General features: G+C 45.4%; 2 protein-coding genes across 14 annotated transcripts in view; one reads left to right on the top strand and one right to left on the bottom strand.

Annotated features, from left to right (window-relative positions):
- KDM1A (lysine demethylase 1A) overlaps positions 1-8,106 on the top strand; it is a 62,846-nt gene extending 54,740 nt beyond the window's left edge. For both annotated transcript variants that reach the window (XM_081307325.1, XM_081307324.1), the window contains 6 exons: positions 2,247-2,379; positions 3,803-3,990; positions 4,343-4,457; positions 5,925-6,052; positions 6,624-6,770; positions 7,549-8,106. In XM_081307325.1, coding sequence (XP_081163451.1) covers positions 2,247-2,379; positions 3,803-3,990; positions 4,343-4,457; positions 5,925-6,052; positions 6,624-6,770; positions 7,549-7,734 — 897 coding nt within the window. In that variant the 3' untranslated portion in view covers positions 7,735-8,106. The remainder of the gene's footprint in view (positions 1-2,246; positions 2,380-3,802; positions 3,991-4,342; positions 4,458-5,924; positions 6,053-6,623; positions 6,771-7,548) is intronic.
- Positions 8,107-9,205: 1,099 nt separating this feature from the next.
- The window catches only part of LUZP1 (leucine zipper protein 1), a 187,146-nt gene continuing 177,262 nt past the window's right edge, over positions 9,206-19,089 (bottom strand). For all 12 annotated transcript variants that reach the window (XM_081307315.1, XM_081307314.1, XM_081307308.1 and 9 more), the window contains 2 exons: positions 14,757-17,938; positions 9,206-13,233 (listed from right to left, as the gene is read on the bottom strand). In XM_081307315.1, the coding sequence (XP_081163441.1) occupies positions 13,078-13,233; positions 14,757-17,819 (3,219 nt within the window). In that variant the 5' untranslated portion in view covers positions 17,820-17,938 and the 3' untranslated portion in view covers positions 9,206-13,077. The remainder of the gene's footprint in view (positions 13,234-14,756; positions 17,939-19,089) is intronic.

Below are 19,089 nucleotides of genomic sequence, written 5' to 3'. Positions count from 1 at the left end.
AGTTGATCCATATGCCAGTATCACAAAATCTTGATTATTGCTTTAAAGTAAGTTTTAAAATCTTTAAGTACTGATTTGTTTTGCAACTTTGTTCTCTTTTGAAATTGTTTTGGCTATATTAGTTTTTCTGTGTTTCCATAAAAAATTTAGAATTAGCTTGTCATTTTCTGCAAAAAATACCTTCTAGAATTTTTTTTGGAGGACATCAGATTTCTAGATCAGCTTAAGGGGAATTGCTGTCTTAAGAATTCTCTGGGCCAAAGATATAGTTTATCTCTCCACTATTTAGATTTTCTTCATCTCAGCAATGTCTTAAAGTTCCCAGTGTACAGGTCTTACCCGCTTTATGCTATATTTAAGGGTGACTTGTACAGGGTTTCTAGAATATTAAAAGGACTAATCTTTAAATCTGAGACCTTGGCCGCTTTTGAGACTATAGTAAAGTAAAATTTTACTTAACGTATTTTTGGTTTTTTCATGTTTTCCTAGTAAAATCATTTGACTATTTTTTAATATTTATTTTTTTAGTTGTTGTTGGACACAATACCTTTATTCCATTCATTTATTTTTTTATGTGGTGTTAAGGATCGAACTAAGGGCCTTGTGCATGCTAGGCAAGCGCTCTACCACTGAGCCACAATCCCAGCCCCTGGCTTCTTAATCTAACAATTAATCTTTAAATTGTCACTGTTATTCTTTAATATTTGAATTAACTAGGACTGGACTTGTTTATGGTAAAATCTTAAGAGAATTAACCAGTTCTTTTATAGTTTTTCACTTGTGTTAGTCAGCTTTCAGTTGCTGTGATATGACTACTTGAGGAAAACCAAGTTATAGGAGAAAAGATTTAGGCTTATGTTTTCAATCTGTGGTCATCTGGCTCCATTGCCCTGGACTTTGGTGAGGCGGAGCTCACCAAAAGAACAGATGGCTGCTTGAGGTAGAGTCAGAGCAGCAGAGGGACAGAGGAGACCCTTCAGAAGCACATCCCAGACACCCGTGCCTCTTAACTAACTAGGCCCCACCTACCAGTAGAGCCACCAGCTGGGGACCAAGCCTTCAACACATGGAGCTTTGGGGGACATTCCAGATCCAAATTCTAAATTAGGCCCTCGAGCTCACTGATTATCCTCTGAGGTTTTAGTACACATATATTTATAACAGTCATGATAGTCTAGATTTTGCAAGCAGTTTTTTAGCTGACCTGGTGGGGAACAGATGAGTCAGTGCAAAGTAGTGAAATTTTTGCTGCCAGCCCAATATTTTTATCTAATTCCAAAGATTAGGGTATGTTTAATTGACTAGCCTTCAAACATTTCTCTATATAGAATTTTCTTTTTCATCAAATTCAAAGAAATAAGATAACTTTGGAGATTCTTAATTTCCAGGCCAAAACTTGGCTTTTTTTTTTTTTTTTTTTTTTTAACTATATGGATTATCTTGGGCCTTTGTATAATCCTGGATTGCCCTAATCAAGTTTGACTGACTAGTTTTTGGAAATCTTCCTCAATTTTAAAAATCTAAGTTTAAGAAATAAAGACTGATTTTGCTCTTAGGATAAAGGAAAATTTAATTACGATGGTGAATCTGATGTCCTACAAATCTGTAACGCACTCAGAAATCAAATAAACTGCTTTGATAATTATCTGACTTTCCATGCCCATCCCCCATGGACAGTCTGGACCTTGACATAGGATTTTTTTTTTTTTTTAAGAATTTTGACCTTTATTTGTTTTTATGTGGTGCTGAGGATCGAACCCAAGTGCCTCACCTGTGCTGAGAAAGCACTCTACCACCGAGCTACAGCCCCAACCCTGATGTTAGAATTTGACGATATAGGGGAAAAGCAACTGCCTTACTCCCACTCCCCAAAGATTTGGGGCACATTGGTGTTTGTTTCTCCTTAATTTTCTTTGGGTGGCTGTAGTTGAATACTGAGTGATTATTCTTTGATTTCTGCCTTAAAATACTGGCTGTTCCCACAAGCTTGTATTTTTTCAGTATTATCATTTAGAACTTGCAAATGACTTGCAAATGACATAGATTTTATTAAGAAATGGGGGGGGGCTGAGGTTGTGGCTTTGGGGGCTGAACAGTAGAGTGCTCACCAACACACCTGAGGCACTGTGTTCAAACCTCAGCACCACATAAAAATGAAATAAAGATATTGTATCTACAACTGCAAAAATAAATATTTTAAAAAAAAGAAAGAAATGTGGAACTAAATTCCATCCTCTCCTCATTAGGATGATGACTTTGAGTTTACTGGCAGCCACCTGACAGTGAGGAACGGTTACTCCTGTGTTCCTGTGGCATTGGCAGAAGGCTTGGACATTAAACTGAACACAGCAGTGCGCCAGGTTCGCTATACAGCTTCAGGTAGGTGATGGTTGTGCGGGTAAGAGAGAGCTCTTCCCCGGAAACAGGGGATTGATTGCTCTTTTGTTGAATATGACCTTCAGCAAGAACAGTATGTATGTTTTCTAGTAGTGTTTGATAATGATGGCTCCCAGGTGAAAGCTGTGCATTTACAGATGATTGAGTCTTTGGAGACATTGGAGGTTTGAATCACCATATTTTGTATGAACCAGAAAATTGAGACAAGTTTTCACATGAAGTAGGAGAGTATTACAGTAGCAGCCAGTGAGTTTGGGTTTAATTTTGCTAAGTATATCAATATCAAAATTTGGACACCTGCACTCCAGAGGGGCCCACTCCTCACACTTCTCTGATTCATGGTCTTTGGGTTCATTCTGGCTCTGGTCCTGAGAGTATATGGGGTAAGTGCAATGTCCTTGTTATTGTCAGTTTCAGAGTACTTTTGGGTGGGATGCAGAAAACTTGTTGTTCAACCACGTTGGCCTGCTGTTCTGAACTCCTTAGAACAATAGATCACCTCCCTCTTTAAAGACCCACATGAGTGCCTAGGCATGAGAAGTGGAGATTGGGGCCACCAATCTTAACTTTCCTGGCCCCTTTCCTAGAGTTGCTGAGATCCCCACAGTACATGTTTGCTTTTACAGTCAGAGTTTTGTGTTAAATTTTCCCATCAAAGGCAGCTTCTAGCTGATGGAGGTCTGCAGCCTTGAAATAGCCTTTGGAGGCAGATGGAGAGCATTGAGAGTCTAGTGTTGTTTTCCCTAGTTCTGCAACCAGAGATGGTCATGTGCTGAGCACTCACACTGTATTATGGGATACATTTTATATGACAGCAGAATGATACGTGTATTTTTAATATATAAATTAGTATTTAGTAATAAGCATAAATGAGGTAAAATAACAACATGACTTCCGAACCCTTTCTGTGGTTAACTTTGAGCTCATTCATAGTCTGAGCATTACAGTGTGTTCTCAGGAAGAGAGCAACAGTTTGAGGCTGTGTCCCCTCAGTCTGCGTCACACTCTTCTGCTGCTGTTCCTCTTTGGGGCCTTAGTGAGCAGCTAGCCACAGTGGAAAGGCACTGTGTCCTTTTGGGCGGGCATTTTGCTCTTATTTTACTAAATTACTTCCCTTTGGTAGGTGTTAAGTCGAGCAGGTGACCAGTGTGTGACCAGAGTGGGGTGGGGATCTATGACTTGATGTGGGCAGTGGGGGTTTAAGTCTTGGCAGCTCTTACTTGTGTAGCCTTAGACTCACCTCTTAACCTGTTTTCTTTGGTGAGGAATGGAGATAACAGTACCTACCTTGTGGGCAGGTACTCAGGCTTAGAAGAATGGCATGTGGATCCTGTTGTGCATTAAGTGTTTAGTGCCCCTATTACTATCCTCCTTATCATCAATAGGCTCTTCTTCCCTTCTCTAGGCTGCGAAGTGATAGCTGTGAATACCCGCTCCACAAGCCAGACCTTTATTTATAAGTGTGACGCCGTTCTCTGCACCCTCCCCCTGGGCGTGCTGAAGCAGCAGCCACCGGCTGTTCAGTTTGTGCCGCCTCTTCCTGAGTGGAAGACATCTGCAGTCCAAAGGATGGGATTTGGCAACCTTAACAAGGTGACGTGCTCTAGGCGCCCTCTCTGTGCCTGGTGTGCCCTTGGCAGTGCTGTCCGCTGTCTCTCACGGGCTGAGGCCTGTCTTCTCATTCCTTCAGCACCCAGGTATATAATAGCATAAAGTCCAAACTCATTTAATCTTATGGGGTCAAACTGCGCCTACACAAAGTCAATCATAAGTGGCATCCTCAGTAGTAGATGGATGGTGGGTTTCTGGGCTTATACATGAGCACAAAAGTACATGAGGAGACTTTAATGAAGTCTGAGGAGGAAGTGGTTCCTGCTGAGGAACAGAACCACTCCTAGAAGGCTGTGGGTGGAGGCCGCAGCAGCTCACTTGCTCCCTTCTGCAGGTGGTGCTGTGTTTTGACCGGGTGTTCTGGGATCCGAGTGTCAATTTGTTCGGGCACGTCGGCAGTACGACTGCCAGCAGGGGTGAGCTCTTCCTCTTCTGGAACCTCTATAAAGGTAACTGCTTTTTAGCTTTTTCTCATATTCTTATAGGAACACAGAATTAGGAACATTGGAGGTTTCCTCAAACTTACATGCTTTAATTTTTCTTTTGCTTAACCCAGTAAGCAATTCCTAGAACCCCTTCTAGGTGTCGGGAAAAGAACACATAAAAAGAATCACGTTAGCAGGGAGGCTTCCTGGGAAAAGCAGCTGGTATTTTCATTCTCAGACTGTCATACCCACTTCACCCTGAGTCTTTGATCACTTCCATTTGATGCATTTTTCATATCCCTATCTTTTGTTCTGTAATTGGACTCCTGTTAACTCTGTATTAGAGGGAAAAAGTCTGTGCATCCCCACCTCCCTCCACGCAGAAGACAGGAACTGACCTTGACTACACAGCTGCACCCAGGGCGTGGCCTTGATGGTGCAGGCACATGACTGAGCCACCCCAGCTCCTCCTGTCTCCCTGCTTAGTGGGGAAGTGCCGTCCTCACCTCCAGAGCTGCTCTTTCCATGGAGGAGGTGCTTTGCTCCTGTCACAGCGCACTGACAAGTGCTTTTTCCCTTTCTCCACCCAGGCGTCAGGTCCCCTCAGTGCTATCTCGCAGTATTCCTCAGACCTGAGTGCCCCTTCTCCACTGCCCTCTCAAGTCCAGGCCACTCTCACCTGGCAGCTGCCAATTTACTATTAATAATTCCTACTTTTCTCTTTTGATATCTTTCTGTTGCTGAAGGAAAACATTCAAATTCCTCCTCCTCCTCCTGGCCACCTCAGAGCCCGCCTTAATGTAACCCTCTCCAGCCGCCTCGTGTCTCCTCCCACTGCTCCGCTCCAGGCACACTGACTTGTCCTCCTGGTTATAGGACGCTGTACTGGTTTTCACTTTGGGCCGCTGCTTGTGCTGTGGCCTGGGCCACTATTTTCCTTCATCTCTTCCCAACCTGGCTTGTTCTCAGCCTTCAGGTCTTGGGCTAAATGTCAGTATTTCAAAGAGGCCTTTCAAGGACACTAAGCATGCCCATTGCATTTGGCCCTGTATCCTATATTTTCAGAGCATCCCAGTTCCTAATCATATCTGCATGGTCATTTGTGACTTGAATGGAGTAGGGTCTAGTTTCTGTATTTTCCATCCCCAGGATCTAGCCCTGTTTCATAAACACTCTCCAAGTGACTAAAGGCAGCGATGGGCTTGGAGAGGGGCCCGAGATAACAGAAGGGACAGCCCTGGTCCTGGAGCCGTGTGAGGTGCTCAGGGCCACGGTGTTCTGTGGAGCAAGCAGCAGCAGCAAAGTGCCATGTCCTCCTGCACTCACTGTAGAAGACCAACCCCTCTGGCCAACTTTTGGGGGTGGAGTTTAGGAAAATCATGTCGCTATCATTTGAGTGATGCTGCCAAAGTGCCAGGAACAAGGGTGGGGCTTAACAGGGTGGTTCTTGAGAACAATCTAGAAAACCCTGGAATTGTTCTGTTTGTCCAGCTCCTATACTGTTGGCACTGGTGGCAGGAGAAGCCGCAGGCATCATGGAAAATATCAGCGACGATGTGATTGTTGGCCGGTGCCTAGCCATTCTGAAAGGGATTTTTGGTAGCAGTGCAGTGCCCCAGGTAAGTTGGTGGAGGGAACAAGAGGGATCCAGATTCAGACTCAACTAGGGTTTGGATCATTTGACATGTTTGAGGCAGAAGTTCTCGGTCAGGACAGTTTCCATTTCAGTGTGTGCTGGGTTGTATGAATTTCAACGTATGTGGACTCCAGGACTCCAATGGCATTTAGAAAAAGCCCCTTGGTGCCCGAGTCAGAATCTATAGACTGCACGAGCCACGCCACTTTCGATTTTTAGACAAAGTGGCCAGATTAGCGAATGCCCCAGGGAAGTCCTAAGAGAATCCCATCGTGCTTTTTTTCTGTCCTTTAGACCCACTGTGATAATGTCAGCCACTTATTTCTTTGAAGGGAGGGACATTAATGTTCCATATATAACAGTCAAGTGCTGTGTGGCCCTGAGTCGCGGACAAGGAGGCGTGGTGGAAGTGCCTTTGCAGCCTGAAGTCATTTTGCCTCAGTAGTTCAAAGCAGCGGTGTATTCATGCCCAGCCCACACCTGCTTTTACACCTCTTGGAGATAGCTGGTTTGTCCTTGGTGCTACTGACTTTTGCTTGTGTTTTTCCCTTTAGCCCAAGGAAACTGTGGTGTCTCGTTGGCGTGCTGACCCCTGGGCCCGGGGCTCCTATTCCTATGTAGCTGCAGGATCATCTGGAAACGATTATGATTTAATGGCTCAGCCAATCACTCCTGGGCCCTCAATTCCAGGGGCCCCACAGGTGAGAGACTAGAAATTTGTTTCTGGGCTTATCCAGAAAGAGTATCCCAGGGCAAAATTGAAGTCACCGATTTCTCTCCTTAATGGTTCTATCCTTAGACCCTTTCGGGTAGCAGGAGCAGAATGGAAAGGGAACATAGTGTTTGCGTCTGTTTTCTTGCAGTCTACATTCAAAATGGAAGAGCTATGCAAGTCAGGAACTTAAGTTTTTCCCTTTATAAAACAAGACCCATTTTTAATTATGCATCTTTTTATTGTGGCTGATAACTCAGGTTGTTAAAGGGATTTCAGTCTCTAGGGTCTTCAAGGCCATGTCCCTGAGAAATAGCTGTGGACCCCTATTTAGACTTTTGTCAGACCTTATTCCACAGATCAGGGAAGGTTCCTCAGTACCGTAGCCTAGGACTTGGGTTTGCTCTGAACTAGAGGTGAAAGAATTCCTGAATTGGACTGAGTGCTTTACTCTCTAGTTCAGAATGGGTAAGACACCCCAATCTCTGCCATCACTAGGCACTACATGCGGTAAAGAAAGCTAGAAATTTGGGCATCATTAAACTGATAAGAGTAGATGCAGTTAATAAGTATCACTAGAGCTGAGGCTGGGCTGAGTCCAATTTCTCTTTGTCAATCCTAGGAAAATGCTTTATTGTAAGAGACTTTCATAGAGTTAATAGTTAACTGCCTGGAGCAGGATCAGCCTTCAAAGGTCAATAGGAATTTGGCAGTTCAAAGAATAAACATACTTCCAACCTGCTAATTTCCTTTTCTCTCTGAAATAGCCAATCCCACGACTCTTCTTTGCGGGAGAGCATACAATCCGGAACTACCCCGCCACAGTCCATGGTGCTCTGCTGAGTGGACTTCGAGAAGCAGGAAGGATTGCAGACCAGTTCTTGGGAGCCATGTACACACTGCCTCGCCAGGCCACACCAGGTGTTCCTGCGCAGCAGACTCCAAGCATGTGAGACAGAGGTATCCTGAAGAGATCTGGTGTCTCTTGCCATGTAAGCGAAGCTCTTCTAGCAATATTAGATCCCACTGAGAAGGTCCCATCCTGTTACCTGGACTCACCATCAGCTGGGAGGGCTCCTGATCTGACAGAGGGTCACATCCTCTGACTTAGAGGACAGAGAAGAACTTGTCCACTAGTTTGGAATTGTGTTCTTCATAAAGACTGAGGCAAGTGTTGTGAGATAACATCTTAGTCTTTTGGCGTTTTTTTTTTTTTTTTCTATATTTTGAGAATAAAACTTCATAAAAAAATTAGTTCTTTTTTTTTTTTTTTTGTCTTTTGGATGGGAGTTGGGTACAAAGTAGGGGTGTTACTTCAATGGCAATCTTCCTATAATCCAAGCAACTCGGAAGGCTAAGACAGAATTACAAGTATTCTACCTTATGACGATAGTGGTGTATGTTCTCCTTGTTTAAATGAGGATATTCCTGCAAAGGGGAAAAATGGTTTCAGGGTGTGCCCATAGGTACAGTGCACTTTCTGGCCAGTGGGGCTTGATGTCCCTGCTGGAACTGTGGGGTGGTGTGCCAACAGTGTATGAGGGGAACCTCAGGTGCATTTTCGAGATAGATGGCCCAAGTTTGTGTAAATAGAGTTTTTGACAGACCATCATTCCGCCTTTATTCCTTAGATCCCCTCTGAAGGCAGTGTGCTTGCTGCTCACTTTGCAATTCTGTTGAAAATATGGTGTCCATCTGGGAAGTATTACATGAGCGGATCAAAGGCTTGGGTGATTTGGCTGTTAGTGGCTTAAAACAACAAACTTTCTTGCAGTTTGGGGATGGCCGGTCTACGGTGGGTCTGTGTGGCTGCATTTACTGTGGAAGATCTGAGAGCTGTTTCCTCACCTTTTTCAGCTTCGAGTGGCTGACTATGTTGGTGCGGATGCCTTCCCCTTTAGTCAAACCTGTCGCCCTGCGTTGGGATTCTTGGGTTTACATTTAAGGCCCACCTGCATGATCTGGGATAATCTCCCCATCTAACTCACAATTCCTAATCATGTCTGTAGTGTGCCCTTTGCCACATGAAAAGTTTTACAAGAAGGGAACAGGAGCATTCCTTTCTTGGGGGCTTTTAACAAATGCTATGCGCACAGGAAGTAGCTCCTGGCAATCAGATTTCACTTGTGTTGGCCAGTTCCTCCTTACAGTTAGTCTCGATGAGATGAAAGGACATTATATTGGAGGTCTGACGAAGATTAAAATAACTGACGGAAAGATGGGAACCACATATGGAAGAAAGTGCTTGGGCTTGGGATGCACACTTGATTTGAATCCCAGTGCTGCCACCACCACTGCAACCTGCTGATTATGACACAAGCAGTTGGAAGAGAGGCTGCTTTTTGTGACAACAGATTTGAAAAGAAAACGTAGCAAATAGCCGATTCTAACTTTTGTTCAGTTAACTGGTGAAATATACTGGATGCACCAATGGAGAAAAAAGAGACAACATCAATAAAATTGGCATCACTGACCACTCAACACCACGCATGTGGAAACTAGGGAACTTTATTGGTACATACTGTGCTGCGGAGTCAACAGAGAGCATGAGAGCCAGAGGATACATGCAGACAGGAGCTTCAACTCTACACATGCACCCAAGGAGCCCTGAGCCACTGCCCATGGCTTTGCCCTGGTTTCCAGCGGCAGGTTCTATAGCTCCCTTGGTCCCATTCTTGGAGCAGGAATGTAGAAGCTACTACATCTAGACTCCAAGGAGCAGGGGTGAAGCCAAAGCCCCTGCTTGAGCAAGTAGGTGTGGACCGACTAAAGACTGGTGCCCCAGCGCGGGGCCTATAACGCAGTATCAGTTTATTTGAGGGCTATCTTTCTAGCCCACCCCCATCTTTAAAATACAAAAAATAGACTTTATTCTCTTAAAAATACATTCCGTTCGTTCAGTACATGTTCTGAGCTGTGAAGCAGCAGGAAAATAGGGCCCCTTTCCTATGATCTTGGTTGAGGCTTTGAGGAGAGCCCTGTTCCCCACTCGGGGTATTCAAAAGATAATCCCTACAAGCAGCTCTTCCAAAGCAATCTTGCCAGAGTTTGTTAACAAAGAATCCCACACCAACAAAGGCAGCCAGGGACCCAGCCTCTGGGACCCTGTTCCTTTACTGGGAAGTGGTAGCACTTGGCACTGACCCACTAAATCTAAAAAACTAAAACTGCCTCAGGACAAAGTCCAAGAACACTAGAGGCCCTCCCACACCCCAAAACTCTTGAGAGGGGAAGAGCAGTGTGCAAGCTTGTCTGCAACCCAGACTGGAGTTGTTGGCCCCACTCACATCCCTTCCACCCATACTTATAACCATTTCCCTGCCATGGCTTCTCTGGCCACCACCCTTGTAGCTTTCCCTGGTAGTTTCAGTATCAGAGCAGAAAAGACCAGCTCCTGGCATGTAGCCAGCTTTATTTTCTCCAAGAAGCTCTGTGGGGACAAGTTCCCCAGCTTTGCCAGGAACCCTCCCACAACCATACACCTGCTGGTACATTTTAAGTTCGAGCCAGGCTGCGGAAGATTCTTGTCATAAAGTGGGTTTGTTGGCTGGGACAGTGGGAATATTTGGCTTGGTTAGACAACTATTCAACTACCAGGTCTCCCTGCTACTTGAAGGCTTCCTCCAGGACCCCTGATGGTGAGGTCCTGGTCTGAATGGTCACACCTTGGCTGCTTTTCAGAAATGTGCCTTCCTACTTTGGAATCTGAGGCCAGCCTTGCTAGCCATTTGAAGCCCAAAGGACATGAGCCTCAGCCTTCACTCACTAGTACAAATGCTATTTTCTGCAATGCTGAGAACATTTAAAAATAAAATCTATTTTACAGAGGTCCTAGAAAGTGTGCAGATTAAAGAAACAAATACAATATTTATCCTGAAATAATTGTTACAATCAAACCCTATTGCACTCAGATTTCAAAATGGCAGCCCCAGTAAAAGGGCACTACAACTGACCCTTTTCCATAGAGCATTTTGAGTAGCAGCAGATGTTGGTGCTGCTGAAATGTGGAAGGATCCAGACTTTGGCACCAGGAGCTACAGCACCAGAATCCAGGGCTCCAACACCCAAAGACAAAAATTATTGGCGAGATCTTTTCAGGCATGTCGGATGCCCTCCTGTTTCCATCAGTGGAGAAGAGCTACAGACTTGTTTCTGTACCCGCAATTGACCACTACAGAGGTCATTTCCTTTGAACACTCAGGGCTGCCAACTGGTTAAGGAGAATGGTGGGATGCTGCAAAGAAGGGTTGCATCCTTCAGTGAGCAAGTTTCTGGCCAGCGAGCGACCCAGGAGAAGCAGCATCCTAAGTAGTGCATATGAGATGGGATGTGAAGAGGAGAGGCAAGCCACATGAAAATGCCTTTAGATTGGCAAATTCTGGAAAACTAGTGTGGAAGTAAGGTAGATAGGTGTGACCCAAGTCACCTCAGGACAGCCTACTCTGGTGCAAACATGGGGCAGGATGAATGTTGGGGCCCATGCTGAATTGAGGCAGGGAAGGCCACTCAGTCCTCTCAAGGAAGTCGTCTGTCTTCCCTCTTACCAGGAAATCAGAGAGAGAGGAACAGGAATGGGAGACTTGTGCTACAGAAAGCACCTGGCCTGACAGGCAGACATCTGTCTAGCATCAGGCAAAGCTGGTGCCACACAAGGCCTCTGACACCATCCAGTCAAAGTCCTTCATTTAGCAGGTGGAAATGCAGGAATAGGGAACTTTTCTGCCCTCACTTCCATGAGACTTGAATATAGGGTAACTAGAAAGCATAAGGCCCAGAGAGACGACTGTAGGCAGGAGGGAAACTCCTGTAGACAATACCTTCTAGAAGTAAAAATCAGCCCACACCGGATGGTGAAAATGGGGATCTCAGAATACAAGATCATTCATCTCAAAGAACTCATTTTACAAATAGGGAAACAGGCTTCAGGAAGACAATGATTCTCCCAAGGTCACACAGCAAGGAAGTAAAGCCATGGGGAAAAACCAGCTTTCCAGACTCCTGGTCTAATGCTCTCTTGTTTGAAGGCAACAGCGTCTGCTTCATACAAGCAGCTTTTGAAGGGGATTCTTCTTTAAATTGAGAATGCTACAGAAAAAGCAGGGCCAGGAGTGTACAATCCTTTTTAACTGCCTTATGTGATTGGTATAAGAAAACAAATCCATGTGTATTTTTGTGGCTTCCTGAAAGGTTACTGCACTTTGAATGTGTAAACCTGAGGTCGTCGATGGGCAGGAATCACCTTTCCTCCAATGAAGGCATGTAATGATAGTCAACCTGCAGAAACCAGAGGCTGCTTCCATAGGAATGCATCAGCGCCGTAAAGTGCGAAGCCTCCTCCACAGGGATGGAGGAGGAAAAGGAGGGAGTATTCTCAGTCCGTGCCTTCCATGGAGCTATTGCTTGTGGAGTGACCACAAGGAATTGCTTCTTCCTGCCTGACTTCCCCCTTGCTGGGCACGTCCTAGAAGGCAGTGTGCCGTGTCAGGCCCAGCTCAGTCTAGGGATTTTCCCAAGATGGGAACATGAAGTTAGCTGAGGTCTCCAGCCACAGGAAAGAGCAAGTGGTGCCAGCAGCATTACTGGTGCCCAGGGAAGGAGACGCATGAGGCTGTGCACTTCCAGGGGCCTTTGGAAAGGGGAGCAGAGAGCTGGGGTGGGGGAGGGATGTGTCATTCCAATGGGTATCTACATGCTCTGTCCCCAAGAAACTGATCAGCCTGGGGGCCAGGTCAGAGAAGTTTCAACTTAAAGGGTAGCTCAGAGGCAGCATGAACCCCTGTGACTTTCAAAGTCTGAGGAACTCCAAGTAGGAAAAAAATGGAAGCCCCCAGAAAGAAAAAAAAAAGTTGATAGCCGGTCATTCTTGTACTTGGGCCCTCGTGGTAAGGAGGCAGAAATCAGGGCATTGATTACCCACACGGAGAAGGGGCTGTTCTATGATACAGAAACAACCCACCAAGCAGCAGAGGAGAACTTTCTGCTACTGTTTCTGGTGGTGGGGTTTCTATATCTTCCCATTTGGGGGCCAGAGTGGCCCAAGCTACCTTAGGGACAGGAACGAGGAGAAAGGACTCATGCATCAGGGAAGGCTGGGCCTAGGGACTCTGGTTTGTAGTCTCTGATTCCCTCTGACCAATGGGCAAAAGTTACCTGAGCCACAGCCCAGCTTTCTACCAGTCTCCCAGCCAAGGCCTTGTGCCTAGCCTGGAGAACTGGTCTTGGAGTCTTCACAGGGCAGGAAATGGAAGAGCTAAAAAGCAGCAGCAGAGGAGACAGAGCAGACCTCACCAGCTGGCTCAGTTTTCCTCAGCACAAGGCCTGTTTGGTCGTAATCGTTCCTCGGCCCGGACTCGCCCAGGCTCTGGTAGCCCTTGCTTCACGGGCAATTCAGACCGCTCCAGGGAGTTGTGTAGCCGCCGGTAGACAGTAAGTGTGCAGTCTTCACCCTCCTCCTATGCCAATAAATGAAAAAAGTGAGCTGCAGAAGATGGTACAGCACGGACCAAGACACCCTCACTTCCTACCCCAAATGGGCACCTCCCCCCCCCACCCCGCACCTGGTAGAGACACACAGGCCACGTGGTGTAACAGCCAAGACAGGCTTTTGTTTGAGAGGCCTATATAAAAATTCCTTACAAATCAGAATACAATAGAACTCCAAGCTGTTGGGAAAAACCAGGGTAGACCAGGGGACTCAGCTGACCAGAAGCCTTACAGGACAGAGCCTAGGACAATGGGAGCATGGCACGGTACCCCTAAGTGGTGGTCAGCAGTCCTAGGGTTGCATGCTTCATGCACTCAAGGGCAGGCTGCATTCTGGGGTGAAAGCCATTTTGAGGTAAGGGTAGGGGTTAAAGAAGGGTATGTGCCAAAAAGGCTAAATAGCTCTTTTTTTTACTCCCCACTTTGAATTAACCAAAAAACTCACATGCCTTCCCGTTTATATCCCATGTCTGGCCCTCATCCTGTACCTCCTCTCTCAGGTCCAAAGTTTCGGGGCCCAAACTCCTGTCTTTCTCCCCACTGCTCTGCTGCAATTGTGCCTTTTGAATGTTCTCCTTTGTCTTCCCAAGCAAATGCAAATCAAAGAATGAAAGTATGAGTAAGAAAGACAGTTAGCAGGACGGAAAGAGGGCTGGATTAAGAGACGCCAATTTCCAATTCCAATCTTAGCTCTTGCAGTAACTTACTTGGGTGATCTTGAGCACTTTGTGTCTGTGACCCTCAGCTTCTGTATCTAATAAATGGGGATTTGAAGGAATGTGTGTCTTGGGCAAGATGTCTCTAAGCATCATAGGTTCCACATCTAAAAGACACTCGTGGGGACCTCTCTTTCAGATACTGTTCTGACACTCTGACCCTCAAATAAAGCTGGTGGTTCTGGATTTATCTATCTTGTACTGAGCCAGGCTGAACCAACCCTGCCCTCAGAAAGGTATAATGGGCCAGATAGCTGTCTAGGACAAAAGAATGTGACACTTGCATATGAAGTTTATAAGGTAGACCTAGGGGAAGCCCTGGCTTTCTTCCCCCATATGCTAGTGACCTGCAAGACCCACTGTCTGAGGCAGCAGGACAAGAACTTGTTCACCAAGCCATCATGTCTGAAAGCTCTCAGAGCTTCCGACTTGCACCCAGAGCTTCCCTGTCAACTCCAGCTGCTTCTTATGCTTCCAAATACTGATCTGGGAACTCCTCAGACTTCTCTGAAATGCAAGAGAACAGAGACCAGTTTTCCTATGTGTGTTGCCTTCATGATTGAGAGCAAAATGGAGAAGACAAATTGGAAAGGGAACGTTGGAAAATCACGCTGCTCTCTGCCAAACCCACCTGATTTCACCAGTTCTCAGAGAGACCCAGTTTTACCCAGTGTTTCCCAGCCACATAATTCCCAAATCGGGTTACACAAACGGGGGCAGAGAAAAGGAGAAAGTAAAGGAGGACCAGGGCAGAAAAGGAAAGTTGTGGGACTCACCATGCCTGATGAGTGGTTCCACGCTGCAGCTGTGATGGCATCTCCTACCCGATTCCGACGGGTGAGCACCTCTGACACGGTGAGGCTACTTTGGGTCCTTCTGGAGGACAGCTCTGGGCCATCTCCTGAATTTCCTACCTTTCTAGTGCCCTGCTCAGAAAGGTAGGACCTGGGCTGTTCAAGTTCTGAGAAGTCTGTGGAAGACCTCTGGGTGTAAGCATTGGTAGATTCTACATTTCTACCTACTCGAGTTGGGGGGTCTTCTAAAGATTTCAAGTCTCGCTTATTCTTCCAGGCGTTCCGTACAGTAACGTGTCTGGTGTCAGAGGAGCCCACCTCTGAAGGGGCACTATGGCTTTTCCACCTGATTGTCTCTGCTTGGGGGGCGTGGCTATTCCTCTCCACAGAATCTGATGGCTTGATTAGAATGCTGCTCCGAGAGACCACTGTTTCTGGCCTATTCCTTAGGGGCTCGTCTCCCATTTTTTCAGCTTCTGTGAGCTGCAGGGTGATGTCATGTTTATTAATAGAGAGCTCAAAGGGGGGGTTGACATGGTTGCTAACTGTTATGCGCTCTGGGGGCCCCACCTGGATGTTGCTGGTGGATGTGTGCCTCTCCCTTGGGGCCTCACCTGGGATGGCTCTAGGGCTGCTGCTGTCAGAGGGGTAGATAGTAATGCTGCTTGTCACTTTGTTTGGCCCTGGTTTTGAGGTGGATTTCTGCTTCTCCATCACGGCCTCAGTTCCAGATCCTCCCATGATTTTTTTCACATCTTTATCAATGATAACAGGTTTGATGACAGCTCTAGACCGCAAGGCCTCTCTGGGGCTAAAGGGCCTTTGGTTTTTTACCCCAGCACCATTGGCATCTGAGAATTCCATGGCATTGGTAAAGGCCCTGATAGGTTTCACAGATTCGTTTTCTATCCCAGCATTTTTATCATTCTCAAATACAGAGTTTCTAGGTCCCATGCGGGATTTGGCCTTTTCTCTAGAGTTAGGCTGTAGTTTGGGCTCTGGCTCAGGAGTGATGGTTGTGCTTACCAATTTGGCGGTAACCAGAGATGCTACATCCAAATCATCATCTGAGTCAGGCTTCTCTCTGCCACTGGACTTGATGACCCGACATCTCAGGGCTTCATGTTGGCTACTATCTTCCATCACAACGGCTATGGACTGCTCAGCTCCTTCTTTATTTGGGGCTGAGAATCCAGGAAGGATGTTCTCCTGGCTTTTGCAGCTATAAGGATACTTTGATAAAATAGGAGCCTTGGAATTTTGGAAGCTGTTATCAGCCTCCAGGCCATTGGCAGTCTTTTTGCCCTTAGACAGTCCTTCTGAGGAGGATCTTCGAGATGAGGTCAAAGGTGCAATGGTCTTAGAACAGCTGGAATCTGTAGCCAGAGTTATTTGATTTCCACTGCCAGGAACCTGTCCCCTCTTGCCAAAGAGGGCCTCTGGGGTATCAGAAGCCTTGTCAGCTCTACCCAGTGTGTCACTGGGAACAGATCCATGGGTGGAGTCAGTAAATGTTCTTGTTGTCTTCTCTACTTTACCCTTTAGTCCGCTGTCAGTGCCTGGCTTGGGAGATGACTTCCAAACTTTACTGTGCTCCTGAGCAGCTGGAGGGTAGCGGCTAAGCACTGATGGCTGCTCCCTGGACTTCTTCCCTTCACTCTGAGAGGATCCAGGTGCAAATCGGTCTTCAGTTCTCTTTGCTTCCTGAGACCCACTGTCTGTACCTGCCCCCATGTTGGAGGCTTTGGCCGCCCTCCTATTGGTGAAAGTGGGAGAGGAAACCTGCCTGTTGCTCAGAGAATAGTTTTCATTGCCAAGAACAAACTCCCTATTTCGGAGCCTTTCCCGCTTATGCTGAGGAGACAGCTCCCGAGATGTGTGCTTGGACACAGATGCTTCACCCCCATGGCCTCTAGGCTTAGTCCTCTCATGCCTGCCTTTGCTGGACAGGAAAGCATCTTCCCCTTCTACCTCCCCATTTTCTAACTCTTTCTGTTTCTTGATTTGTAGTTTTATCTCTTCCAACTGATTGGCTAGGATTTTGTTTCTATTTTGTTCACTTTGGTAATTATCCTGAAGGTCATTATTTTTGGCCCTCATTTTCTTAAGCTCTTCTTCCAAAGATTCAAAATGTTTGATCTGTGTCTTAAGTTTCTCAATCTCTTGGTTCAGATCCTTGACTTTGTTGTCCTCCTGATTTCGGTTCTTTTCATTTTCTGTTTTGTTTCTTGTTTCATTCTCCACCTGCTTGAGATAGTCCAGAGTGCCCTTCCTTCTTGGCTCTTTGGATGGCAGGGTAGAAGGGATGCCATCCTCAATCCGTAGGTCATTCCTTTCCAGAAGATTAGACGCGTTCCTTGTATATTCTCGGTTCATTTTCTTGTTCTGCTCCAGTTTTTGGGTGAGCTCTTTTATCAATTTCTCATTTTCCTTCTCCTTTTCATTCAAGTATTTTCTCTCACTTACAAAGCTCAGAGTCAATGATTTCAACTTTTCTAACTCTGACACTAAACTCTGCTCAGTTTTATCCAGGCGATCCTCAGAAGACTCCAGTTCTTTCACTTTGACTCTGAGCATTTCCAGCTCAGAGGAGATTTTCTTGGTCAAATTTCTTTCCTCGTTTAGACTCAAACAAAGCTGGGTACAGTCATTCTTGCTCCTGCTAAAGGCCTCCTCTAGCTTCTCCAACTCAGCCATTCGTTTCTGAAGCCGCTCAATCTCGGATTTCAGTTCCCTGGTGAGGTTTTCCTCCTCTTCAAGTTTCTCCTTCATCAGATGACACAGGTCCTCTGCTCTCTTAATTTCCTCATCCTTTCCTTCAATTCTCAGCACCCGTTGGCGCAGCACTTCAATCTCTGCCAACATGCTGGAGTTGCTGCCTTCTGCTTGAATCACCTTGTCCTGGAGATCCAGGAGCTCATCCTCTGCTTTTTGGAGGTTTTTCGTGGCTTCCTCCAATTCATCCAGGCGGCGACTTAAGCTTTGTAACTTGAACCGCAGATGGCGGCTGGAGGCAGTATCCTTGTAGCTAGTAAATTCAGCCATATCTACTGCCAGCCAACGTGGGCTCCCAGGGGCATCCAATTCCACTTGAGGAGATGAGAAATGGTTACCTTTCTCTTGGCATCCACAACCTTCTTTGGCAGTTGGAAACCATTATCAGTCTATAGAAGGAAAGCAGAAGGCAAGTCAGTTAGCAAATCTCAAACCTGCACTTTAGCTCTAAACTATAAAGAGTTCCCATTTGTAATCCTTTTACGTCAAACATAGCAAGTGCTATGTTTGTTGAATGACTGAATTTAAATAAACCTGCAAGAAAACACTGGTTCTTTACAGTTGATATTGATTTCACCCTGATGAAGAATGCTACTAGAGGCAGCATGGCAGAAAGATGAGAAGGAAGCCCCAACACATGGTAGGTATCAGAAAATCTTTACCTTTCTATAAGCCATTAAGTAAAACTAAACTTTAGTTTTACTTAGTTGTAAAATGAGGACAATGATGCCTACTGTATCTCTCCACTGTGTTGTTTTTAGATAATAAATGGAAAGCTCTTGGCACTAAACAATCCTGAGATTATTGTAAGAAAAGTTATCTTTCATGAACTATTGTGACTTGAAAATAATATAATCTATACAGAGAATTGAAATGTTGTACTTCATTTTTGTATGATGAATTGAAATGCATTCTGCTGTCATGTCCAACTAAGTAGAACAAAAAATTAAAAAATAATGATGATGATGATAAAAATCTATCCACCTTGCTATGTAAATGGCAAGCTTCACAATGTACTAACATGATCTTCCCTCACCTGTTACCAACATCTCTTCTCCCAACAGTATAGGCAGATTTGTAAATGAATTTAGGTATGGCTTGGCCCTAACCAACCAACAGGAAGTTTCAACAAACTTTGCCCTTTGGTATTATAACAGAAAGGCCCCAGACCCTCAGATGTGAGGATAGAAGTGTTTCTTCCAAAACAATTTCACGGGCTAGGGTTGTGGCTTGCCCACAGTGGTAGAGCACTTACTTGCCTAGCATGCATGAGGTACCAGGTTCATAAAGGTACTGTGTCCACCTACAAACATATATATATATATATATATATATATATATTTTTTTTTTTTTTTTAAATCTCACTGGAGATACACACCAAACAGTAACTCAAAGGAAACAGAGGAAGGAGAAAGCCAAAGTGGGCTATAGCTATAGTTTTGTATTTCATTTCCTCATATTTAAAATGAGTGGGTTACTATTATGTATTTTTTAAATATTTATTAATAAGAGTACTGACTAGAAACCATAAAAGTATATT

This window comes from Spermophilus citellus (assembly GCF_964194105.1).
Source record: "Spermophilus citellus genome assembly, chromosome: 9".
NCBI classification, from domain to species: Eukaryota; Metazoa; Chordata; class Mammalia; order Rodentia; family Sciuridae; genus Spermophilus; species Spermophilus citellus.
Note: the sequence above shows the minus strand (reverse complement) of the source record. Positions and strands in the feature narration are given on the sequence as shown.